The 27,181-nt window shown below is 42.4% G+C and overlaps 1 protein-coding gene across 1 annotated transcript in view; it reads left to right on the forward strand.

The window, feature by feature from the left end:
- PLCB4 (phospholipase C beta 4) overlaps window positions 1–27,181 on the forward strand; it is a 184,376-nt gene that overhangs the window by 123,310 nt on the left and 33,885 nt on the right. Inside the window, exons 12-27 of the mRNA XM_063391480.1 lie at window positions 993–1,101; window positions 3,275–3,485; window positions 4,100–4,193; window positions 4,780–4,859; window positions 5,310–5,394; window positions 8,056–8,146; window positions 9,249–9,344; window positions 10,396–10,496; window positions 12,150–12,185; window positions 14,795–14,936; window positions 15,628–15,712; window positions 15,954–16,078; window positions 19,368–19,419; window positions 21,677–21,779; window positions 23,437–23,601; window positions 26,359–26,563. Coding sequence (XP_063247550.1) covers window positions 993–1,101; window positions 3,275–3,485; window positions 4,100–4,193; window positions 4,780–4,859; window positions 5,310–5,394; window positions 8,056–8,146; window positions 9,249–9,344; window positions 10,396–10,496; window positions 12,150–12,185; window positions 14,795–14,936; window positions 15,628–15,712; window positions 15,954–16,078; window positions 19,368–19,419; window positions 21,677–21,779; window positions 23,437–23,601; window positions 26,359–26,563 — 1,780 coding nt within the window. The remainder of the gene's footprint in view (window positions 1–992; window positions 1,102–3,274; window positions 3,486–4,099; window positions 4,194–4,779; window positions 4,860–5,309; window positions 5,395–8,055; window positions 8,147–9,248; window positions 9,345–10,395; window positions 10,497–12,149; window positions 12,186–14,794; window positions 14,937–15,627; window positions 15,713–15,953; window positions 16,079–19,367; window positions 19,420–21,676; window positions 21,780–23,436; window positions 23,602–26,358; window positions 26,564–27,181) is intronic.

Genomic DNA, 27,181 nt, shown 5'->3' on the forward strand with positions numbered 1-27,181 from the left:
GATTGCCAATATGGGGGTGGCCTGTTACAGCTCTGAATTCTGCTGAAACTAAAGCTTGGAAACTGTGCACCTTCTGGGGTAAAAGAGTGTTTTCACAGTCATATTTATTTCTTTGTTTTGTTGCATCTGCTTACGTGTCACTATTCCGTCAATTCTGGTTTCAGTTTTCTTTTAATGGAGAATCAGGCACACAGTGTGCAGCTCTAATCCAGCATGGAGAAAAAAACCCAAAAGCTACATAGCACATGATAAACTGAAAAAACAAAAATTCTGAATTTTATTAGTCTATTAGAAATCACTGCTAAATTGTACCTAAACGTGACATATATCATGAAGTCCTAATATTGTAAATTATTGTGAATTGAAGAGATGATGCTGTGAAATTCTTGCGCATATTTCTTCTAAGAACCTATGCTAGTTTTTGAATATTAAAACCACAATGTTTCCATGATTCACAAATAATCATCCAGTAGCTGCATATTTCCAAACTCAGATTTCAAATTCTGTATTTATATTATAAACTTTATTTTACTCTTTTGCTTTAGCTGTAGTTATTTTGTAAGACTTGCATTTTTGCAGAAGTGATTACAGTGCCACCAGTCAAGTCACTTTGCAAAATAAAGGGATTAGAGAGAGAATTTGCAGAGAGACATTTTAGCTATTTATTTTCAACATCTCATTTGCACAGATCCCATGTGCAGTCATGATTTTCATGATAAGCAAGAACAAGCCCAGTTACATGACTGCATTGGAATTTTCTTTTTAAAAATATTTTTGTGATCAAGCTGCCTAGGTTTCTTAGGAAAGATAAAATTCATTTTCTGCCTAATGCTGAAGTCGCTGTTTAATACTCTGTAAATTTTAGGGCTGCCTTTTTCTTTTTTTTTTTGTAAATGTCCACTTTTCCTTTCTCATCTGCAGTAATGAAATGCTCTTGGATGATAGCCATACACTATATTGTTTTGCTGAATTCTGTTGTTTTCTAACCTTAGCATCAACGAGACCCTCGGCTCAATGAAATTTTGTTTCCCTTTTATGACACAAAAAGAGCAATGCAGATAATTGAGACCTATGAGCCAGACGAAGACTTGAAGAGGAAAGGTAAATGGGAGAGGGAACTCAGGATTCACTGGGTTTAGGCATTTGGGAACTTGTTCTGAAGCACTCAGATTTTAAATGGGAGTTTACAGTCCCTGTGGTCTGGGGACAAGCACTGGTGTAGGGTACTGGACCAGGAAACTGCTCTGCTAAAAAAATACCTCCCTCTCAAAATCAATTTTTTTTAGAAGGATTATTATCCTGATCCAGGTTAGAGTGTGGCTACAAATCCTGATAGAAAAGGGAGAGGCTGGATTGAGTTACACAGAACAGAGGGGACTCCTTCCAGCAACAGGGCAACGTGCAAGCAGCTGGGGTCAGGGGCTCAGAGAGACTGCAAAGCTCTGCAGGGTACAGATACTGTGCAAAAATACAAAAGAAATTGCCATATGCATCCCCCTTCTTATATCATCTCTCTAGTGCCTGAGGGCACCAGCCTGGCTCAGAACAGGGTTTTAAGTGGGTGAATTGAAGATGTTCTCTCCCAGCAAAGTTGCAGGAATTACCTGCAAGGCGTTCTTGGGCTGCTCCTGTCCTGAGCTGCTGTGAGTGTGGGAGGTGTCAGTGGCTGAACTGAGTTCCCAGTTCTTTCCTGTTTGCTGCAGCAGCTGTGCTGGGATCAGCTGCAGAAATGGAAAACCTTGCTGCCTTTTTTTTTTTTTTTTTTTTTTGCAAATCATGTAGTTCAAGAAATAAAGCTGAAAAAGGCAGTCTCAATAAGCAGCTGACTCTTTCTCAGTCACATTTCAGTGACAGGAGTGAGTAAAGCTGAACGAGTTTGCTGGGCAGTTCAGTAACCACAGTCAGCTCAGGAACTACAAACCCCAGTTCTTCCACCTGGTGAGTGCAAGTCAAAAATCCAAAGCCTGAGCTGTTGAACGCACAGGGCTCTGTTAAGCTGCTGAGGTATCAGCTGTGCTCTGTCTGGAACATCCATCCAGCTGTGACATTTCTCCACAAGATGATGCACTGGGAGCATGGATCATCTGAGATATGCTGTGCTGCTGCTTTAAAGTACATAGTGATAACAAAATAAAACCATTCTTCAAGTCGAAAATTCCCCTTTGCCCCCTTTCTTTCATACTCAGAATCAGCCAAGAGGACTCGAGTAAAACATTCTGGAACAGTTCACCTCTGGCTGACACCAAGCACAGAAAATTTGAGCTCCACTAGAGGATTTTTTCAGAAAGTTAGGAAGAGAATGGAAACTGGGATCACTCCACTTCTCTGTATAGGAGAAAAATAGACTTAAAGAAAATAAAAATAGGACTGCTGAAACCTTGCCTTAACAATAGCTGAGTGTTCATAAATTACTTCAGAGAAAGCAATGTCAAAATTAGTGCCAGGTAACCATTCCCTGCAGCAGTTCTTTGTGAGTAATCCCTTCTTCCCTATCGCAGATAGTTTTCATTTTTCAGACTCTTGGCCTCTTTAAAACTAATATAGCTGTACTAATTATTCATAATTTGATGTCATTAAAAATTGCCCCTTGATTTGTATTTTTTTGTATTTTATTGGAGCATAGACCTGCAGACAGATGAGAGAGAGGTGTTATGAGTTCTGTGTTCTGAATTCCTGTATGTCCCACTGTTTTCATTTACAAAGCTATGAACATGTATTTCAAAGAGTAAACTGGGAGGTATTTAAGTTTTCCTAATGTTTTGTAAATGAGCCACTGCAAAGATTTTCAGGTGCACATCCCCATGTTTCTGTCAGTGGGGAACAGTCTCTGCACAAATTGGTTGACAGTGATGTAGAACAGGACTAAACATCAAAGAAGGGAGGAAAGGGCCAGAGAAGCCTGGTCCATGCAAGCTCACAGTCCCTGACTTGGAAAGTCCCAGAGATCCAAATTGTTGGGACTGTTGTGAGCAGATGTCACTACTTATGTGCCTTCTTCACCTCCTTTTGCTGCCTCAGTTCTGCCATGGTGAGTGCTGGACCGCAGGTTGAACTGGTGGGCGCCTGATTTTTCCTTTGGTTTTTGGGTGCACAGTGGCACCTTTTGCACCAGCTGCTGGTCAGCCTGGAGCAGAGGAGGGGCAGAGCTGTTTGCTTGCAGGAATCTGTGTAAATAACGGGTTCTGTGCTGGAATTCCTGCTCTGTGAGGTGGTTTGACTCCTGTCGACTCCAAATCTCTGGCAGTAATTTATCGTGCCTTTTTCTTCCTTCCAGGTGTCATATCCAGTGATGGGTTCTGCAGATACTTGATGTCAGATGAAAATGCCCCCGTTTTCTTAGACCGTTTGGAATTGTATCAAGAAATGGACCATCCCCTGGCTCACTATTTCATCAGTTCCTCCCACAATACGTATTTAACAGGCAGGCAGTTTGGTGGCAAGTCTTCCGTGGAGATGTACAGACAAGTGCTTTTGGCTGGATGCAGGTTGGAAACAGGAGATTATAAATATTTGTGATTCTAACACTTTAAACTAGAAATACTACAGAATGTGCCTTGGTGTTGATATATTGTACAATCGAGTGTATGAATATGTGGGTGTGGCAAATGAAAATACATGTGTTGGTTTAAGAATCTTGTTTTTCTCACAAAATTCCAGGCAGAGGAATGTAGAAATTGATATAAAGAGGGAGTTTGTGAGAAAGTTAAAAGAAGTTTGATCTCAAAATGACAGCTGAAGAATTTCAGAGGGCTTTCTGCTTTATAATTATGAAGTTTATATGTGAGAAGTTTTTAATGAAAATCAGGAAATTGATGATTTCCTGCTTAATTTCTTGACTTACTAGAATGAGAATAAGAAGCGTGACACAGTGCTAAAGACATCATTGTCCAGATGAGAGTATATTGACTCACACATGCCATATTTAAGGTGGTATATCCAAAGTTGTAGAAGAAGTCTGAAATAACACGTGTACAGCTTAGGAAGAGTTGTGCAATGCCCAAAACTGATTTGCAACTTACTGCTCTGACCATTATTGCTAAAACATGTCCCAGGTAGCCCACCTGTAATAAAACTACGTTTCTTTTTCTTGGATCTTTAGGTGTGTGGAGCTGGACTGTTGGGATGGCAAAGGTGAAGACCAAGAACCAATAATAACCCATGGAAAAGCAATGTGCACAGACATTCTTTTCAAGGTGAATGCCCAGCCTCTACACCTGGCAGCAAACCCCAGGAGAAGCCCTGGTCAGGAATCCAGGCAGGGCACCTCCCCTCCTCAGCAGAGGAATGCTGCTGCTGTGTGAAGGGCTGCCATGGGCAGGATTTCTGGCCCAGGCTTTGGGGCTGGCTCCTGCCCTGCATCCCCCAGCCCTGTGCTCCGCCTGCATTTCCACCTGCAGAAAGTGCAGGAAGCAGGCTTGCTGCTTCTGCCCCACTTCTGCACATCCTGCGGCCCTTTGCACCACAGAATAATTATCTTCTTTGTTGGCTGAGAAGTTCCTTAGCTGTGGAGGAAGCCTGAGGATGCAGGAGTTTCTCTGGGAGTAGGAATTCTCCCTGGCAGTAGGTGCTAGCAGCAGATCCATTGGTGGCTGTGGGTGAAGCAGCCATCCTGCTGCAGCTGCAGGGAGGCTGTGGGGCATTTTTCTCCTTCTCTCTTCATCTGCACATTTAAAACAGCCTCGTGTTTCTTAGGGTGGGGTGGATAATAAAAAAATCCCTTTTATTATGTTTTCAGTTTGATCCATTCCAACTTGTATCCTCTTGTTGCTTTTTTCATAGGATGTAATTCAGGCCATTAAGGAAACAGCATTTGTTACATCAGAGTACCCTGTCATTCTTTCATTTGAAAATCACTGCAGGTATGTAGTGACCATTTTTAATTTTTAAATTATGCATTGTCTGAGAGAGAAGACATGGTTTAAAATACTATGATATAATACTTGAAAACTGGGGAGGGATGTGCAGGCATACAGAATATCACTTAATATGCCATTAATATACTAATCAATCTTTATGTAGCTTAATAATGGCAATATTTTTATCTGTGATAAAGCCGTGAAATGTATTTGGATGTTCCATTAGCTGTGTGAGATTCAGCTATTCTACTTTTTTGGTCTTGTTAAATCTATCTATGTCAAATAATAGACTTTTATTGACAGTATAATTACAGTAAAGTAATACTTCTCAGTTGAAACAAAGTGGGCAGTGTATAATTTGAGATGTCTACATTACTTAGTATTATTCTTTTGTGCTGAGTGATAGTGATTTCTTTTTTATATTTAAAAATTAACTGACACAATCTTTTCCAGCAAATATCAACAATACAAGATGTCAAAATACTGTGAAGATCTTTTTGGAGATCTCCTACTGAAGCAGCCTCTAGAAACACATCCAGTATGTTGCATTTTGCCAGTTTCTCTATTTTTTGTATTAGTTTTATTTGAAAGAGATGAAAACCGAGATCATATCACCTTTAGTGCTGTTCACTGCCCATCCTGTGCTTTCAGAAATGACTAGTGGTTTTGGGTGGCTGTGCTTTTTGGTACAAACTTGTCTTGATCTGATTTGTTTAATCTCTTCTGTACAGGGCTCTGGCAAGCAGCCTGGGGAAATCCTCCCCCCTTGATGTGTGACGTAATATCAGCACCCACATAAAATACACCACATGCATTGTCTTTGCAGGTCACACCTCACTCTGAAATTGCCAGTCGCTGTTTAAAAACAATTAATTATAGCAATTATTTATAAATTGCATGCTCTCAGCTGAAGAAACCTCTTCTTTCAGCTGTACATTGCATGTTTCGTGCTCCAGGTCAGGTCCTGCAGTCTAGGTGGCCCCACTACTGCGTTGAGAATTAAATTAATCACCGAGAGTTTCCTGCAGTCTCATTTGGACTGTCGAGTGCACTGAAATCCCCATGCACTGCACTCTCCTGCGTGGCAGGAGATAACAACAGACACTCCCTCACAAACACAGTGTTTGAGACTCATCAGCTTGTTACACAGCGCTTGCTGCTCCTCCTCCAGACCCTCCTGCTCCCTGCAGCCAGCTCGCCGTGTGCCAGCAGCCTCCCAAGGCCTGCAGATGCACACAGCAAGAAGGACTCTGGCTTCCCTTTCAGTGCCCTGCAAGGGGGCTCCTGGCACGAGCATCCCCAGAGCTTTGCCTCTCCTGGCTTTCCCTGCACCCTGCAGGGGCAGCAGCACACGGGCTTGGTGAATGTCAGGTGTTTGCCCTGAGAGGTGCATTCCAAGGAACTGAACATGCAGTGTGCCCCTGTGATGTTTGTAGCACGCTGCCACATCCCTCACAAAAAGCTTCCAGCAGCTCTCTGCAAAGCCTAAACTAGAGCTGGCCAAAGGCTGCCATGCCTCTGCCTCAGGGGCCAGTATTTAACCTCAGCTGCCTGTGCTCTGGAGCACTGCTGAGCCTTCTGCGTTTTGTGTCCTCTCCTCCTCGTGGGTGGGTTCAGCTCCCAGCTGCTCACAAAGCAAACGCTGCAGAGATGGCAGGAGGAGCTTGGAAAGTCTCCTTTGCAAGTGATCCCGATTACCTGGGTAGTGACTGAGGGAGGCAGACCTGGGAGAGACATGGCACTTGGCTGAAGCAGATTTGGTTTTAAGTAAAAGCAAATATTTGACCAAACGGGCATCCAAGCGTGGCCTTGTGTGGGAATGCAGCCTGGCAGACATGAGCTCTGCAGCACTGACATCTAGTGGAGTTACAGCCCCAGTGCTGTCGGGAGCAAGTGTGCTCTCTTCATCCAACGTGCTGGAACTGCCTGCCTGAGCCAGCCTGGTTGGTGTGGAGGACCCTAAGCTCCCACGGGGAGGTTTCCATTCTCCTGGGGTTGGGGTGGATATGGGGTTTTTTGGGGGGCTTGGGTTTTTTATTTTGGTTTTTTTTGTTTGATTTGGTTTGGTTTTATTTTGGTTGGTTTTGTTTTTCTGGGTTGGTATTTGTCACCTCTGCTGCTTTTATTCCGTTTCAATTCATGGTGCTTTGTTCTTTTGTTTGTTCACCTGGAGTGCTCCTTCTCTCTGATTTGGATTAAGAGATAAGAATATCTGAATAGTTGTTCTAAGAATTGTCACTATTTATGGAAATACCTTCTACTCCTGTATCATTTAGGCTTCACTGAAAACCCCACTCTGTTATGGTGCTAAGAATGCCACGTTGTGGGTTCAATCTCTGTATGGGCCATTCACTTGAGAGCTGGACTCGATGATCCTTGTGGGTCCCTTCCAACTCAGAATATTCTGTGATTATCCCAGCAACTCCCTGAAAAATATTCTTTGCAAGTCTGAGGTGGAGAGGGTGCTAATTACCTTGCCCAAATCTCTGCTTCTTAGCTCAATGATGTGATGGGGATAAATCGGAGGATTTCATACTTTTTCACTTTTCTGAATAATATTGTTTCTCCTTCCCCAAACTGAAACAACCCTTTTATTAATACTTCCTAGTGTGTGTATGTGAAACTCCCCCTTTGCCTTTGCCAAACACTGAATTTGTGACCCTGCTGGCAGAACCAGCCCCCTTTACCTAGCTGAGGACTGGGTAGTTCTGCATTCCCCTGTGCCAGTCCATTTCCACTCTCTGGGTGTGTGAGGGCTGCCTCACCTGGGTTACTGCAGCTCGAGGGGACCATAAAAGGTGACTTATTTGGAGATCAAATGAACAGGGGCTAAGTGTGGCTTGGGCTGTGTGAACCTCCAGGAGGGAGGGAAAGTAGGAATTCCTCTGACAGAGAGGTGCAGGTCACATCCAAGCCCCCTGGAAAATGTTTGGAGCAGTGCAGGTGAGGGTGGCACAGGCTGGAGCCCTGAGTGCTGGCTTCATCCAGCAGCTTTTCCTGAGCACAGCTTCCCCCTGGGATAGGGAAGAAACAGAGGAAACTGTGTAACTGCAGTCACACACCCTTCTGGGGCTGTGCCTGAGGTGGCACTGCTTGTTCACTGCCCCCTGGTCTGGCTGTCCTGAAATCCCAAACAGAGATGCAGAGAGGCCAAATAGCTCTTGCTATTATTAAGCATTTTCTCCGAATTGTTTTACAGCTTGAACAAGGTAAAGCCTTACCATCTCCTAATGACCTCAAAAGAAAGATTCTCATAAAGAATAAAAGGCTGAAACCTGAAGTAGAAAAGAGTAAGTAACGTTTGTTGACTATTAAATACACAAAAGTCCATATCCCTACAAGCAGAATTTGTTACTGAAGTTTCCAGACTGTTTGTACTTTAGTGTTGGGAGAATATGAATTATATGTAAATAACACCTGGTTTGCCCTTGTGTTTCATGTGAGTGCCAGTCTAGGCCTTGATATCAGCATGCTGCACAGGCACAGACAGACCCAGAAATGTAATCCTGGGACTTTTATCAGACTGCTGGTTGAGCTAAAATATAAGGCAGATAGAATCTCTTGTAAATTCTGCCGACATCGCTCTGTTTGCATTGCTGTGTTTTTCCAGGATAAGCATGAAATGGAATTTCAAATTGCTCTTCTTGCTGTTGTTGCCAGTTCTGATATTTATCTCCTTTCAGTAACAATAATGTTGCTGTATTAGTTTCCAGTATGGCTGTAATGATAAACCCTGGTCCTTCTCCATTCAAAGATAAGCAGCCAGACCTTGCACTGGCTTCAGTCATAGGTGGCTGTGCTCCTCCTGTCAAACTGAAATGCTCATGGAAACACAACTGAAAGTCCAAGCACTTTGCCTCCATTTGCACGGATCAAGCACTGAAGAGCAGCTCTCTGTTTATTCTGTGAGGAAGTAACATGCTTGCTCCAAAGACCCTTGAAGTCTATGGAAATTTAGGGGGAATTTCTTCACAGAAAGGGTGATTAGACATTGGAATGGGCTGCCCAGAGAGGTGGTGGAGTCACTGCCCCTGGAGGCGTTTAAGGAAAGACTGGATGTGGCACTCAACCATGCTGGTGCAGTCAGAGGTTGGATTCAGAGGCTTTCCCAACCTAATTGATTCTGTGCTTCTGTGAAATACTTCCCTTAACTTCAGTGAGCTTTGGACACTGCCCTTACTGACCACTTTTCAGATCTAGCAACAGTCTGTGTTTATTGATGCTTATTTATTTACTGTGTAAAATTTTATTACCAACTGAAAAGTCAGAGGATTCATTAGATGGGAGTAGATCTGAGCATCAGGGAATCATTTGTGACGGTTCTCTTATATTTCTTTGTGCTACAAACTGTTCGTGTCACGACTAATTTAATTTTATTTTTCATATTAACAGAACAGCTTGATGCTCTGAAAAAGATGATGGAGGCTGGGGAAACTGCTGCTCCTGTAAATATCCTGGAGGATGATAACGAAGAGGAGATAGAAAGCGGTGAGGATTTCCTGGGGAAGGGCTCTCAGCCATTGCCTGTGGTCTGTGGCAGCAGCAGCAGGTCTGGGCTCAGTGCAGGACCATTTGTACAGACTCCAGCCTTGCCACCTCATTCCAGACAATTTTAACTTCCATTTGCTGTTCAGAAGTTATATTAGAGCGCCAGCCAAGTCAGATTTTCATTCTGCCTGTGGGAAACAGACTAAGAAGTTGTGATCTTTGCTTTGAAAACACATATTGTTGCTGTGTTTAACACCTGTGTCAGCATCAGGGGGGATTATTGCATTATACTTCGTAAGGATAAAATGAGGGGTAGGATTTTTCTCCCCAAACCTCCATTTTCCTCAGTATATATGTCCAGCTCTGAGCCAGAGATGTGGCCAGCAGAGAAAAATACACCTATTTAAGAGGTGATCCACCCTTTTTGTTTTAAATGTCCACCTTCAGAAGATGTAATTATGCCCTGCCTGCAAGTGTCTGACCCAAAGGACTGGCCTGTGACCTGTCACAGTGAATGTCCCAGCCTTAGCCTACCATCTGGGCCTCTCATATTTTTTACAGATATTTTACTTTTTTTTCCTTTACTTTTTTAGCTTTGAGTACTATAGGTTCTAATGGAAAATCACCTTAAAAGCAAATTAGAACAATTCCCTGTAGTGGGGGCACACAAGGAGTCTGACAATGCACCCAAGAAGCCTGGCCACTGGCATCTTCTTAGCTCTTTATTTAAAGAACTCTGTCATCAGTTCTTGTTATTTCCCAAGGCTATTGGCTTTTTTATTTTTTTTACACCTTTGCTAAGCAAAAGACTGGTTACTTAGAAAACAGCAAATAAAATTTCTCTTATAACCATCTCAGGCCTTAGCTGTAATTTACTGCACTTGGAAGCAGCCAACTAACTCTTAGAAATCTAAAACCCTGGATTTTATTCCTGTTTGTAAAAAAATGCCAAACCCAAACCTGTGAATTCAGCTGTCATTTGTTTCATGCCTTGCAAAGAAAACAGCACTTGCTGTGGTTTTTGCTCTGATCTTTTTTGTTTTCTGTGCAGCTGACCAGGAAGAGGAAGCTCATCCTGAGTACAAGTTTGGAAGTGACCTTACTGTAGATGATTACAGTCAAAAAGAAGCTGTTGCCATCAGTGTCAAAAAGGTGGGATTGCTTCTTTCATGGATATTTTTGTGAAAACTTTCCATGGAGGCTGTTGCAAAAGGCACTGTGCTTTGTGCAAGCATCAGAGCACTTGTTGGAGGATTCAAACCTGAGATCTTCACCAGGTGACCTTTAGGTTCATGAGAACACAAAGCTTTGTAGCCAAAAATACTCTCCCCTTGTTCGGGTAGGATATTCTCACTGAGGAAACAGAATCAGTATGTAGGGAACAGTACACAAGTGGAGGATTTAATCACAAATACTAATTAAGGGCAGCAAACAGTTTGCTGCTCCAGCATCTGATATTTTACTTTGCATCTCAGGTGCAGAATCCTAATAAGAGGTGGAACATCAGCTTCCTTGCTGAGCAGTACTTTTGCAGGGCTGCATTCTGTGTCTTCACTGCAGAGTTTTCCTGCATCATTTTTCATGGTTAGCCCTTAGGGTAGGCTCTCTCTTCCACCTACAGTAGTGAAGGCAAAACAGAACAATAATTCCCAGTGGGGTGGTGGGCTCCAGCTGGCAGACAGAGAAAAAAGTTCTCTTTTTTCCACTCATACCTGACAATTACAGTTTATCAGTCTGTGCTCAGTAACTTGAATATTAGTTGTTGATAATTAGATACAGAATATTGGAATTCAGAGCTCAACTGGTCTGGCACTGAAGGCATTAGTGCTGCTTGAGACAGAGAAAAGCCCATGTGGGAGGGCTAAGGTGCCTTATCAGATCATGTTCCTCTGTCACTTGAGTGTTTTGGCCATTTGTTCCCTCCTGCTTGGCTTCCTTTGGATCTTTCTCCAGACAGAAGTGTAGGTGTGGAAAATAGCAGTATGTCTGCAGCACTACCAGAGACATCACACCTGCCCTCTGTGTATCTCTTCAAGCCAACAACTTGGCTTCTTCTTTTATGGATCCTCCCACTGAAGTATCATTTCCCTTCTTTGCTTTAGGGCAGTTTCATTTACTAAGTCAGCTGGTCTTTAACTACCTGAATGTTTTGGGGTGTTTTGGTTGGGTGGGTTTTTTTGTTATTGTTTTGAGGATTGTTTTTCTGCGTCCAGATTAGCCTCTCATCCTCAGGACATGTCCTTGTAACTTCTCTGCTTCTTTGCTGATCAGTGACTTGATCTTTATTCTGTAGGAATGTGTATCAGTGCCAAGACAATATTTATCTAAGATTCTCAGCACTGGTAGCCTTTAATTGAAGGCAGACACCAGACTGCTGCATTGCAAATAGCATCTTGAGACAGGCCTTCTGCAATGGGGATGTTTCAGGCACAGTTTACAGCACTCTCAACCCTCAGTTTTCAGATCAGATGATCTTCATTGTGGTATCTTTATCTGGGTGTGTTATTCTTTCATTCTTCTCTGAAGCTTCCTGTTCCCAGCATCTAGTGATAGCTGTGGTTCAGGCTTAACTGTCTGGCATGCTTCATTCTATTCCCATGGCCGAATTTCAGATCTTGTGTACCCAAATTTGGAATAGACTACAAAGTTTTGGAAGTGTATGGGACAGATGAGCCATGCAGGAAGGTGGAAAAGGGTTTACTTTTTGCTAAATGCATTGATTTTTGAGGATTTTTTTTCTTCTTACTGTGAGTGTTTCCTATTGCTTTTTCTTTGGGTAATGTGTATATATTTTTTTTCCCTTAGGCTGTTGAAGATTCTGAGCAAGAAAACAATAAAAAGGTGACACAGGATGTAATGTAGTTTATTTCATTGCTTTTTATATAACATGCTTATTACTTCCCATGCATTCTCAGTGGTTTAACAATTTTATGCTCAGTTTCACCGCACCTATTTTTGAAAGTGACTCTACCTCCTTTTGTTCTCTAGGGCTTCTTCTCCTATACCTTTATACTGGGGTCAGGGCTGTCAGAAAATCTGGGGACAGACAGGAATGCATGACCTTTGCCTGCTTAGATCTCAGTCTCCAATGTCATGCACTGGCAAACCAGTCCTCTGAACGGTGTTGAGATGTACCATCCCTGCCTTATTTTTTCCTCTCCCTTACCCTGACTGCACTTTGTTTTCCTCTCTCTTTTTCTTCCTTTTGCTTTCCCGTGGGACTTCTGCATTTATCTTCTCCCAGGAATCCCTTCTGTAAGACTCTTCCTGCCTCTTTCCACTCTACTCCTCCTCTTCTCTCATTCAAGCTGCTCCTGTTCATAACCACACTCTGTTTCAGTCTGTGTTGTTTTTAAGTGGGTTCTGCTTCTTTTCTTGAGGGGTGGGGAGGTGTAAATAACATGGAGATCAACTTTTCCCCCTTGTCTTCTCTATCTCCTAAAAGGGTCGTGTGCTGTTGTAACCATTCCTTTGTTTCTGTAGACTTTAAGAAACATTCCATCCTTACTCCTTTCTTAACTCGTAGTTTTGAAGCTGAGAACACTGCAGAGTGTAGCACTACTCTAAAAGTGAAGGCTCTGCCAGGGAATAAAATTAAATCAATGGCTAGTACATTGTCTTGGGACACTGTCTTTGAGCCAGAGTGTCACTAATACAGTCATAGAGCTGTCCCTGCAGGACACTGGGCACTGAGGCATCATAATCCCTTTGCTAATTCCCTTTTCACTGAGGTTCCTTTAGTTGTAGGTGTGGATGGATCAAGATATCAAATGTGATTAGCTGTTCTGAGCAGGCAACGGGAGGCACTTTAAAGAGCCCTGGGTTTTACAAGATGGGTGGTCAGTTCTTCCCGAGTTATGGCCTTTCAGAAGTCATGACACTGAAAAGGACTGATTTTGCCTGAATTTGAGCTAAGCTCTGTTAACAGCTATTGACCTAGTAACAAAAACCCCAAAAAACAAAAAAAAACCAAGCCTGTTTTCTACTAACACAGGGATGTGCTGTTTGGCATATTTTGGGATCACATCTGTGAACCCTCAATGTGCACATTTCTGAAAAGCAGTTGGGTTGAGCCCTGATGATCAGCAATAAAATATGATGTCAGTTTGATTTCACAGGCTGCTGGAAGCTTAATTCAGTCTAAAATGCACACACAACAATGTGTACCTGGACTCACTCTGCTAACTCAGTAATTCTATGCAGTCAGAAAATTGTGTTCCTTGTGACTACAATCATCTCACACCAAGGCATAAGAGGTTCCTCTTCACATGATTTTTATTCTTTGAGATGTGTCTGCACTGCCTGGCAGGCAGAGGTGCCATAATGCTGGCAAGTGGGCTCACCTTTCCTTTACTCCTCCATCTCAGGGAGTAAAGGAGTTGCAGTAGTGTGGGTTCTGTGAACTGCATTTTCCTCCAAGCCCAGAAAGGCCTGGGTAGTGCTTCCTCTTATTGACTATTTCCTGAGTCAACAATGAGGGAGAACTTCTGACAAACATGAGCTGCGGTCTGAAAATAAAAAGCAGCACTGCAAGAATGTTTGAATACACTTCATACTACCCAGCAGAAGGTCACTGTCAGCCTACAGTCAGATTTTTTGGTCACTGATTCACTGGTAGGAGAACAACCAAACGTGTGTGGGAAAAACATGATGAATTTGCAGAGATTGCTTAGCTTGACAGAGACTTTTTCTCCCTTCTTTTTTCATTTCAGTAAAAAGAATGTATTTCAAACTGGTTTAGGGAAAGGCAAATATTGGACAGGTAGAGCCAGTTAAGAATTGCTTCCTGATGTGGGTTTCTAGCAGATGAGATACTTGTAGAAAACTCCAAGTTCTGTTTTCAATGAAGTGCATATTTATATGGGTGATGGACTCAGGTTTTTATCAGCTGAAGTGGATAAGAATATGAACTTGGTACTGTGTCTCCTGTTGGTCCTGTGACATCTCTTTGTCTAGTGAAACCTCTGGTTCCTACATTTTGGATTGCTTCTGTTCGTAAAGATTAATAGTAGAACCTGTTTGTGTTTGATGTTGAGGAAATTCTACTGAGTGCCAAGTATACAGAGTTCCTATCAGAAAATACATATTAAATCACAGTTTTTGGAATTTATTTCACAAAGATGGATCATCTCCCAGCATTGTTCAGGCTGTTGGAATATTTATCTTTTATCCCACTGTTATCCTACTAACTTCATGTAATATTTACCCACTGCTTAGGAGCTTTTCTATCATCAGCCCTCTTGCATGCATCCTGTAACACTGAGAGTCTTATATCAGCAGGGAAATAAATTTTAACTTGTGACACTAAACTTCCACTTCTCTCGTATTAATTTGCACTGTCTTTACCCTTCTGCAGATCTGGCTATAATTTTGTCCCACCTTTGAAAAACCCACCCAACAACAGTGTTTGCACACAGAAATGGTGATTGTTCTTTTTAATGTGTTTTCAGGGCTTAGTAACTGTGGAAGATGAGCAAGCGTGGATGGCATCTTACAAATATGTAGGTGCCACAACCAATATACATCCATATTTATCAACAATGGTCAACTATGCTCAGCCTGTAAAATTTCAAGGTTTCGATGTAGCAGAAGGTAACACAAAAGGTTGAATGAAATACAAGTATTTGCTTAACCCTAGGTAGTTTTTTAATCTCTACATTTCCTGAATTTAGGAAATAAAGGCGTAAGATTTTTGTAGTTTAATGACCGCCATCAGTATGTTTGTAGACCTGTTTCCTTGAATGTAAAGCTAGCATGTTGTTCCATTAGTCATCCACATGGAGTCAGTAAATTACTGGGAGAACATGAAGCTGTTGAGGTTGGTTCTATCCCATGGGCCTTTCCAACTGAAAGGCTTTTTTTGAGTTCACCTCCCTCTGCAGTAAGGTGAGCACAGCTGTCACACCAGTCAGCAGTGAGCTGATACTGCACACTAGACAATTTATCACGTTGGTTTGCCTTATCCACCATGCAACACAGGCTCTGAATAACAATATTGTCCTGAACAAAAGAAGAAAATTTTGTTGATTTCCCAAGGAGTGAAACAGAAAAGCGAGTCAGAAATACTATGAAATTTCTCATTGCTGTAATTTGATTCTATGAAATTTCTTATCACTGTAATTTGATTCTACGAAATTTCTTATCACTATAATTTGATTCTCTGAGTAATAGATAATGGGGAGAGAGACCAAAAATTGCTGTGTCCTGCTGTTACAGTGCATGATTTTGAGTTGTGTTTCGTCATTACAGGAGTGTTTTAAAATGTCTTGTCTTTTCTTCCTAGAACGTAATATTCACCATAACATGTCCTCTTTCAACGAGTCGGTCGGACTAGGGTATTTGAAGACTCATGCCATTGAGTTTGTGAAGTATCCTTTCACCTCCTCATCCCGCTTTCCTACCAGTCCTAAAGTAAATCTTTCTAGAATGTGCACCTTTCTAGATTTAGTGTTGCATGTCTACTAAGGAAAAGGGGAAGTACCTCATGGAAGGAGAAACAGTGAGATTAACATAAGAAGTGTGTTTTGATGTTGAAACACTGAAGATACCAGGACACGACTCTACATTTCCATGATGTTCTTATTTCGTTTTCCTTGATGAATTCCATAGTTATAACAAACGACAAATGAGTCGGATATACCCGAAGGGAGGCCGTGTGGATTCCAGTAATTACATGCCTCAAATTTTCTGGAACGCTGGCTGCCAGATGGTCTCACTGAACTATCAGACCCCAGGTAGGCAGCAACGACCAGTGAACCTCGATCCTAAAGAATGGCTTGGGCAGGAACTCTCCAACAGATGCCCTGGATTTGCTTCTGGCATTTTTTGAGGAAACAGACATATGGCTAAATAATGCAGCGGGGTGGAATTACAGAAGCGTAAGACGAGCAGCAATAAAAAAAGCCATGCACAGAAGGAAAATTCAGTCCCCTTTTATGGAAAAATAATGGAGTGGTGCATCTTCTCACAGAAATGGTTTTTATTAATAATAAGTGTTAATTACAGGGAAATCAGCACTTTCACAAAACACAGCTCTGGCACAGTTGGGTGTATGTCTGCAAAGCAAAGATGGAGTGCACAGATTAAGATGTAAAAAGCAATGACTGTGTGACAAATGCATTTCTAGACCAGTCACTGTGAAGTGTTAGGAGTCATGTGCTAGCAGGAGAGGATGAGGTTTGAGATCCCAGCTGAGGCAATGATTCCAGGGAATGGAAATGCCTCTCACAGGGTGATCTGGGAGGAGATCATTGTTCCTGTTCAGTGAAGGTGTGAGTACAGCAGGGCAGGCTTTTTGTTGTTTTGACTGGGTTTTTAATTTATCTAGGAATGTCTTCAGTTATATATATATAACAGACCCGTTTTCCATGGCATTTTTCTGGCTGTGGCAGTGCTTTTGTGCTTGTTTCCCCCTCCCTGAATGGTGTCTTTGGCACTGCAGACACTCCTCATGGTCACCCCCTGAGCTCTGTCCTGCAAAGCTGTGGCCCAGTTTCACCAGCTGAGGAAGCAGGAGAAGGGATGCACTGGAATATGCTGCTTGTAGGGCACTCCACTGGACATGTGTGGTGGTTAGGGGGGAGGTGAATTCTTCCAGGGGGATGTGGGCAGTCCAATCAGTGATCAGCTTTTCTGCTGGCACCTGGGTTGGTCACTCGGAGGTTTGGACACGCCTCTGAGGACACAAAGAGTTAAAAGCAGGAGTCTGGGGGGGGTCGGCCTCTTTTGGGTTCCGGTTCCAGCAGTGGTAACATCTCTTCCCTGCTCAGCTCTGGGCTGAGTGGGGGAGGGGGAAGCCACGTGGCCAGGCTCAAGACAACCACGCGGTGAAACTAAAGTAAGCTGGGGCCCGGGGAGAGAAGAGAATGGACAGGACTGGAACTGAGCTGCCCCGTCCAGGATGGAGGGGTGGAAAACTGTGGAAGTGCCTTCTGTGTGTTCTCACCCCCCTCCTTCCCCCCAAACTCCGGGAAAAGGTGCTCAGCCACGTGGGGTTTGCCGAGCCTGGGAGTGCCTCCGCCTGCAGCACCCTGCTGAGAAGAAACTGTTAACCCTTGCTTGGCAGAAAGAAACTTTTCTTAGACATTGATTCTCATGACTGGTAGTTTTCAGAGAGAAGGAAGCAGCCTAGGACCGAGATGATAAAGCATGATGGGAAGGAACTCGATAGAAGAATGAGAAGAGTAGCCTTAGAGCTGGACTTTTCTTGCATAATGTCAGCCATAGACTGAACTTGAGTCTCTTTTGAACATAAACTGCATTTTTGGGTAGATACAGCTGCCCCTTGCTTTTGCTACAGTGACTGGCACTTGAAGTGAGTAGCGAGCAGAGAAGAGAGGGGGAGGGTAAGGTGGCACCCTCTGCCCTCAGGGCAGACCTGCTCCTGGAACCCCAGCCCCTGGGTGAAAAGGGGAGAGCTCGGCATGCAGCATCCTTAAAAAGCCCTATATGTAGTTGTGGCCTATGAGACAGCGGTGAGAGCGCTGGACATAAGAAAAAGAGAGTGTCACCTTAGCAGACTTCTCCAGGCGGTGCTATGGGTGACATAGAAACACATAAGGGGTGGACCCGTGTTTTCTGAAGAACAGTCTGTAGTGCGAGAGAGACTCCTCTCTCCCTTGCTGAATTGAAGATTAGTTTGCTTTTGAGTGGTGATTGTTTGATCTAAAACCCAGGGGTTGGTCTGTGAAGAGTGATAGGTGGGGAGGTAAAGACTGGGAGAAGAAATGTTCTAAGAAGTTTTTATTTCTGTCTCTGTGTGTGTTTAAGAGTATTTCTGTCCCTGTTCTTATGTAATTAATAAAGTTTTGGTGGGGTTTTTTTTGTTTTCAAGATTTAAGCCTGCTCTGCTCTGTTCCTGATCACATCCCACAGGAGTTGTTAGAGAAAAAAACATATATTCATGGGTGCACTAACATCTAGCCAGTGCTAACCCATGACAACATGCCAGGGAGGCTGGAGCAGAAATACAAGCCTCACTCTGCTCCCAGCACTGCCTCTGCCCACTGCATGTCATTCCCAACCTCTTTATGTTGCAAATTAAGAGTAGAAATTGTCTAAGTGGAGGTGAGCAACTTTCCCGTATTCCCCTTCTGTGATCCAGCTGTGCTGTCAAGATGAAGGTGATTGGGGAAATAAAAGTTGCAGCTGCCCAGTAAATCCAGTAATAACTGGTATGGGCAAATGAAAATCTTGTACTTTGGATATCCGAGCACCAATGGGATAGATTTTGTTCCCTTTGAAGGTACAGTCAGTTAGGCAAGAGAAATACATGTTTTGTTGCTAAACCAGGAGATTATATTCTCATGTGTGTAGATACCTGCAGGAAAACATTTGATTTTTTACAAAGTTCTGGAGAGGGTTGGATGAGAGGGAGGTTGTTACATGTTTGTGATATGTCTTTCTACACGAGTGCTGTAACAATGCACTCACTAAAACTCACATGCTTTTAAATGTTGAAACTAAGCAATGCTGCTGGGATTTTTGTGGTTTCTTTGTGTGGTGTTTTATTCAGCTAAGTCCACAGAAAACCAGTGGGATATGCACCTCACCTTCTTTAAAACGTCAGGACACAGCTTCATCAGAAGTAATTGTCTGTGTTAATTGTGACAGAATACATCCTTCAAGGATGTCTCCTCTAGTATATGTTTTATTCTGAGGTTAGTTGCACTGTTAAAGCTCCTGTATCCCTCTTATTCAAACCAAAAGTTAGAGGATGGAAATCTATCCGAGGCACTTAACATCCTCACAGTTGTTACTTCCCTGCCTGCCAAGTGTGTGTGAATTCAGGGAAAGACTGTTTCCTAAGCACAGCATGGACTTCAGTGTGCTTGGTAAAGCTGTTAATCCTGTGAAAAAATAGGAAGTTTTCCTGTTGCTTCCTTTCATTTCTTAGGTGTGGGTTTTATATGCATTAAATTTTTTATTTAAACTTATTATTCTAGGAAAACAGCCTTATTTTCTGATGTAGTTCATGATCTGCATTATTCAGCAGGAAAGTTAGTAAATTTTCTCTCTTGGCAGATTTAGCAATGCAGTTGAATCAAGGAAAATTTGAGTACAATGGATCGTGCGGGTGAGTGATATGATTTAAATTGTTGTCACTGTGTATGAGAGTCCTTTACGAAGGTTTTAATAAAATTTTGTCACTATTAATCATGTGTTACAAAAGGAAAATAGGATGCTATGTGAAGAGGAGAAATTAGCAGAGTTCAGGGAGAATTATCCCCCATAAGGAGATATTCTAATGAATGTGCTTTTAATTATGCCTAGTTTTTAAATGAGTTCGAAGAGACTTTGTGTTCATATTATGAAGATCATGAATACTGTACACAGTTATTTAAATATCTCCATCTCCACCTTCTGTTCTCAGCCTTTCTTTGAAGAGATGCCTCAGAATGGAGATTCACTGCGCAGTTCACAGAATTGCCAAATTTATTTGGACAATTGGAATCTGGATACATAAGGAACATATTTTTAATCTGTGCACTCTTAATTGGAGCACGGATTTCACAGAGAATACTGAAGTGTTTCATCTAAGTTCCTGCTCATGATTTTTGCATGACAAAGGATGTTCAAGTGATGCTGATTTTTCTCAAATGTTGAGCATAGGCCTTAATAGGATAGACTAATGATTAGCACCAGGAGAAAAGGAGAGGTTTAATGAATCACAGAAAGTGACAGTCCAGAAACACATTGAATCTGCAAACTTCTTGGGAAGGAGCTACTACTCTTTCACTACTGCAGATCTTATTGAGGAAGAAAATCTGAGTAGATGGAGCTTGGTAAAATTCCTCATTTGCAGAATGGGCACACAGTGCTCGGCCATTCCATGCCTTTATTGCAGCTGTGAGCACTCCAAGAGAGGCTCTTGGCTTTGACAAAGGTGCACCCTCTGTGATTTCAGTCAGAATAACAAGAACAGAAGAAAGCCAAAGCTTTCCCATGGCAGAGTTTCTTTCCTTTCTTGTTGGACCCACCAGCTTAGTAAAAGAGTGCCTGTTTACTTTTGCCAAATTCTCTGAAGGACAGGCAAAATTATCAACTGAATTCCTGCATTCTTATATCAGTTTTTTTGGTAATAATGTAGTGGTAATGCATGGTAATATTTTGATATGCATTGTAAGTGTGGTGGTGTTTCAGTAGCAGAAAGGAAATGAGAAACTGAACATTTCCATCTCTATGTGCTCCTCTCTTCTCAGACTTGCAGCTTTCATGCTAACGAAACAAGATCATTTCAGCATTTTTTATTTCAGCAGGCTGAAAACAGAGGCTAAGGATAATTAGTTCCCTTCTGCCCCAACCTACTTTAAATTAACAAATATTAAGAAATCACTTTTCTAGTGGAAGAAACGCATTTTTAATGGAAGAAAGAGGAGTAATATTACTTTCAAACAGAAACCATGTTATTTAAAATGGGTGAAAACATTGACATTCTTTCCACTGGAATTTTTCTAGCATCTTTTAATCTCTGAATTCTGTTGAGGCCTTTATAATATTGTGTACCAATTATTCACTAGGGAGACTAAAGGTGGATAAAAATTAATCTTCTAGCAGCTTTGTCTGTCAGGGTTGCAGAATTAGCAAGCTTTTTCTAGTTCCACATCTTCTTCCATCAGTGGAAGAGAATGTCTGTAATGTGCAGCCTTTCTGCAGTGATCAGGTGCTGTTTCATTTTGATGGCAGAATCCTTGGGTTTTGGTGCATCAGAGCACATATTGGCTTCATTGATATGTTGATCCAGTGTGAGGTCCTCGGGGAGGAATTGTAAGCGTTATTGTGGTGGTACCTTTCATGCTGCTATAATTAACAATCTGTCAGCACTGACATTATCAGTTGTTTCCCCCAAGGTTTCATAACCACAATGAAAAAATTAGCTTCAAGCTGAAATTTAGTGTGTGAGTCTTGAACTCTAAGGAACTGCTTCATTTGGAGAAATAAAATTGAAAAATCCCTCTGTGCTTTTCCAAAGTGTTAAAGTATTAAAACAAATGAGAGCATCTGTGTTTTATTACATGGTAACTCCCTATATTTTTAAACTGTTGTTTTGAAATGCCTTTGATTATATTACATTTATTTTTATCTCAAAATACCAGACTGATTTCACCTCTCAGTAGCTGGTAACTCAAAATGAAAATTAAAATTTATCTGTATTCCAGACAGACTGTAACACTTTCTTTTACTTCCTCACCCTTGCAGCTGAAATTAGTCTGTATTTTACAATGCTGTAGGAGAGCTCATTGTTTAAAGGCAGAACACCCATTTCATATGTATTTCATACAGTTTTAATTTCCAATCAAGAATAATGTTCTCTTTTTTCTCCTTGAAACAAGGTATCTACTAAAGCCAGATTTCATGCGGCGGCCAGACAGGACGTTTGACCCATTCTCTGAAACTCCTGTAGATGGTGTTATTGCTGCAACGTGTTCTGTGCAGGTAAAACAGCCACAGACAGCTGGCATCACATCCAAGAGCACATTTAAAATCATCACAAATACGATATGTACAGTAAAAGTGCTTGGACTGGGTAGATTTCAGCAAACTGTTTCCTTTTTTTTTTTTAATATTTCTGGCTAAGATGTCTTTGTTTACTTGATCTGAGTGGAATATGATAGAATTAGAAATTATGTGTTATTACACATTGTCAGACTCTAACAGCCTTCATGGGCCTTTTGAAATACTTGAGCCCACACAAATGGATAAAGGAGTGAAGTTTGTTCCCATGTACAATATGAAATTGCACAACACCACTTGTCACCTCAGAGCAGGGGGAATTCTGGGCATACATGGGAAGGATATTTTCAAAATGAAGAGAGAAAAATGATTGAGGCAGGCCCAAACTTTGGAGTTATCTGTGAGTAATAAAGTCCATAAAACTCCTGTTGTAGTTTTAAAACATTGTTTGGTATCAAATTTTGGAAGGAGGCTGAGGATTCTAAAACCTGTTTTGTGAGCGAAAGACTGCAGCTTTCATTTAGCATTTTGCATGTACTGCATTTAAATTTCACACCATGGAAATTCAAATTTCCATGCCGGCCAAGCATTCCTCATGCATTCTAGATGTTGAACTAAGTTCCATTTGCACCTCTAGAAGAACAAACATGGTTTATTAATGTTGGTTTTTTTAAGTGGTAATGAAAGCACAGCCCTTCCAAGAAGGAAGTGGGATCAGATAAGGTCCTAGGTTATGGATTTTGACAGTTACTTTTCTTTTGTGACTGAAACTAGTATAAAATTCCATATGAATTTTGCACTTAAGGAGCTGAGTGGACCAAAAGCCAGCAGTGATACCCCTCAGCCACATAACTTTTCAGATCTCTTATCCAGAGTGTTCCCAGGAAGGATTTTAGGTCATGGAAACAAAAGGATTGGGAATGAGCTTAGGTCTGTGAAATCACGTTTCAGTTTGTTTCTTCCCTCCTTGATTGTAGTAATGAAAAAATTAGCTGTGTTTTTAAGTGATAGATCATCTTGATGAAATAAAAATTTTCCCTGGAGTAATCACGTGCTGTGGCTAGATTAATCTTGACTTGGAGTGAAATGGCAGCAAACCTTCTTATATAGAACGATACAGAGGAATTGTGGGGTTTTTTTGATTTTTTCACTTTTTAAGCATCCCGCACTTTCCACACATAATACGGAGTCAGACTGACTCATGATTAGCTTCAAACCTTCACCTAAGTGAAAGCAGAGCAGTAATTTCCTTTCACCTCTTGTGGTCAAGATGTATCACAGAAAAAAGTGCTTGTGAACAGAGCATTTGAAGTTGTGGAATAGCCAGAGTGTCAACTCTGGTTGTTCATTCACTGTTTGTTTTCATACAGTGAATGCATCTGGGAGACACTGGCTGGTTGGGATGACTGACTACTGCTGATACCACAGCACAGGCATTTCAGATGAAGGCTGTATTTGTATATCTGATCACAAAAGCTTTTCTAAAGAGGTGCAGTTTGAAATACACCATTTTCGTCTGAGGAACTAAATGCGTCTGTCAGCTATAAACCATTTTCAGAGTGATGTCAGTAAAAAATGAGCACTGTTTCTGATATCCTTATTTAATATTGCTTTTCCTTGCCCTGTTGGTGTGTTGCAGGTGATATCTGGGCAGTTCTTGTCGGACAAGAAGATCGGGACGTACGTGGAGGTGGATATGTACGGGCTGCCCACGGACACGATCCGCAAGGAGTTCCGCACGCGCATGGTGATGAACAACGGCCTCAACCCTGTTTACAACGAGGAGTCCTTTGTCTTTAGGAAGGTAGGACCTGGAATCTCTGCCAAGAACACCCCGTGCTCTGCTTGTGCCCATGAGCTTCCCTGCCCTCCTGAGCCAGCCCTCCCTGCTTCAGCCTGACCGCTCACACGGATGAGTGCTGCTCCCATGGAAAAGGGTTTGTAGGGCCCCTGTTTACTGCAGTAAACAATGCAAAGCTGAAGTCAGCTTTCAAGAGGCTGCTTGGTTTTGGTTTGTTTTGGTTTCTTTTTTGTGTTTTTTTCCTTTTTTTAATTTTGCTTTGGTTTTAATTTAATGGATAACCTCTGCAGCTATCACATGAATTTTTTTTGTTGTTTTTGTTTCCATTTGGCTTTTTCCTCCCCTTTGCTTCCTCCTCCCACTGGGAGGTAGCCACCTCCTCTGTGACCATGCCTGTGTTCAAGGTATGCAGTCTGCTCAGAATGAGCCCCGCTGGTGGACACCATCATTCCCTGGAGATTCCTTCTTCCCTGCCCTGGCAGTGGCTGCTATCTTGCACTGTTCCTTCAGCCCAGAGGGCAGGTGAGATGCTGCATCCAAAGCTAAGGTCAATGTCATTACATGGAAAAGTTGGAAGGGTGCTGTGTTCCTCAGGCGTGTTGCCAGCTCCCTCCTTCGGTGGTCCATGTGCATCATGTACCTTTTTCTTTATTATTTTTTTTTCAATACCAAAAGAAAAACAACCCTTTTTTCTTGGCATGGGGGATTTAAAGAGAGAGACCATTTGTCCGTGTTCAGTTTTTATCTCTCAGTCTTTATATATATGTGTGTGATACGCACATATATATATATATTTGTTTTATTTTTCTTCTGTTGCCTGGAGTTTCAGCCAGACTACATGTGTTACAGTGCTGTCTTTGATAACATCTGTTTTGCTTACACCTGTTTTGTTGTCATGCAGAATTGTTGCTCTTTTATTCCAAAGTTCAGACTTTTATTCCAAAGTTCAGACTTTGCCAAGTGGTGATAATTCTTCACACCTGGGTATATTACACACTTAATCTGCTTTCCCAACAGCATAGCAAGTTTTTAATAGAAATTTAGTTGATGCAAGAGGTTTTTCTGAGCTCATATTCTGGCATGACTGTGACTTCAAGTGCTTTTCTCTGTGTGTGAGGAGGCACAGCGAAGATGCTGCTTGTGTACAGGCAATTCTGCTGCCTGTGACTTGCTGGCCATATGACAGCATCTGCTGCTGTCTCATTTCTTACATCCAAAGGGCCATAAATTCCAGGGTGCTCCCCTGTGCAACCTGTGTGCTGGGACACGGGTGCAGAGGCTGAGGGCAGCATTTCTCATCACTCCTCTTCAGTGAGCAAGGCCATGGTCACACATTCTCTTGAACTCTTAGGTCAGCCAAGAGATTGGTTTTCCTCACCTCAGGCCCTCATAGCTTAGCAAGGTAATCAACATGCACTGAAGATCAAGCAGGTGAGTGGCAGGAACACAGCAGGAAGGATTCCTCTAGCTGGAGATACAGGAGGCACGGGGTGCACAGTGCTAAAGCATCATGAGAGGGTGGGAGTGCCTACCAGGATACCACAGAACAAACTGATGGAGAGGGAACAATAAACTCAGTCCCCACTTCTGCTCCTTGGCAAATCTATGTCAAGGACCATCCTGTAATGAAAGATGTGCTGATCTGTGACCTTAGGGGAGGGATCTTACCTGCCCTGTTTGGGTTGCAGTGTTCTCCTCAGGCTGATGCTTAACCCTACACAGTTGTTCTCAGGTACTGTGTTTGTTCTTCTGTCACGTTTCCTCGTTTTCATTTTAATTAAAATAAAGTTTCAGTCATTCTAAGCTGGGTTCTGTGTTGTCCCTCTGTTGTGTAAGGGGAGGAGGGAGTCAGTGCTGGTGGTGAGCTGTGCTGGGAGTACTAAGCTGTAGTTGAATAGGGCAGGATACCCATGAACTGCTCACACGGGTTCAGAGACCAAAAGCAGCCTTTATTTTGTGCCCTCCAAGACTGAAAATGGAAGTGGCAGGGGGAAGTCTAAGGGAAGGGAGGTCTTCCCTTTTATCCCACAGGTGTTGGTGAATAGCACCGGGTAGGGAAGGAGTGGGAAATCTCTCCCGTGTATGACTGAGGTGGGCTGGCAGAGGAGCTGCACCTCTGTTAGTCTGCCTCCTCCTCACTGCTGCATGCACAGAGGCAGCACCTTTGCTCCAGGGAGAGCAGGGGGTCTCTTTGTTCCTGTGCTGCTCAGCCCAGGTGGGCACTGACAGACGCAGGAGGCTGCAGCATCCCTGCTCTCCCTGCATGCCCTGGACCCCCTGTGAGTGCAGCACACTCACCTCTGCTGGCAGCACAGCATTTCAGCAGCTCAGACATCCCCATCAGCCTGTGCTTGCCCTCTCCTTGCCCTTTTGGATGCATCCCAAATCCCATTTCTGTCATAATTCCCCCTGATCCAGCACTACCTGCCCTTTGATTGCTGCTGTAGCTGTCATTTCCCATGCAGTATTTACCTGCCTTCTTATCACTGTCACCAGTCTGCAGAAATGAAAAATAAACATACAAAATATTTAGCTGGTGTAACTGTGAGCTGCAGGATTTACATAATCTGAAATCTACCCATTATTTAGGGTGAAAAAAACGCTTTTCTGGGAAAGATTAATTTTGAAAAGTGGGGTTTGCATGGAATGACCTGATCTTTCAGCGATGATAGCTCCTGGCACCCAAAGTTCACCCACGGGAAGCGGGGAGGGAGCTGCTCCGTCAGTGTCACTGAATGTCTGCGTTTTGTGGCTTTCCAGGTTATCCTCCCTGATCTTGCTGTCCTGAGAATAGCAGTGTATGATGACAATAATAAGCTGATTGGTCAGAGGATCCTGCCTCTGGATGGACTGCAAGCAGGTTACAGACACATTTCCCTTCGGAATGAGGGCAACAAACCGCTCTCTCTTCCCACGGTTTTCTGCAACATTGTGCTTAAAACATACGTGCCTGATGGTTTTGGAGGTGAGACCGGCCTTCGTCTCGGTGTGCTGTGGCTCTTGAGTGTTGGTGTGCAGGTCCTGAAGTGCTCCAGTGTCTCTGTGCCAGCCAGAAGCACACGTGCAGTGCTGGGGGATGGAAAAAAATCAGTATTTCTAGCTTCCTATAAGTCCTTGGAATCTCTGGATATTGCTGCTTTTTGACCAAGTGCCTGCCTCATTGTTAATGATAAAAGCATATATCTACTAAATGACAAAATAATGTGGAAAATAAGCTACTGCTACTCAACTTAATTTGATTTTCTCTGTTTACAATTTAGAGTATTTTCTTTATTACATATTGTCTAACATAAATATCTGTAAGGTTTAGATGTACTTTATCTACATTGGTTGGCCTATAAGTATAAAAAAATACATACAGAAACATTTCTTTCCCAACAAAACCAATTCTATATTCTTGAGAATATTGGTAGATTTTTAGAAATGGCCAGTGAAACAATTCAGCATCCAAAACCTCTCTGCATTTTTCTTTCCCAGTTTTACATGTTTTTCATGTGGTTTAATTGTTTTGGGGGGTTTTTTGTGTGGTTTAATTGTTTTGGGGGGTTTTTTGTGTGGTTTAATTGTTTTGGGGGGTTCTCAG

Source organism: Prinia subflava, chromosome 2 (assembly GCF_021018805.1).
Source record: "Prinia subflava isolate CZ2003 ecotype Zambia chromosome 2, Cam_Psub_1.2, whole genome shotgun sequence".
NCBI classification, from domain to species: Eukaryota; Metazoa; Chordata; class Aves; order Passeriformes; family Cisticolidae; genus Prinia; species Prinia subflava.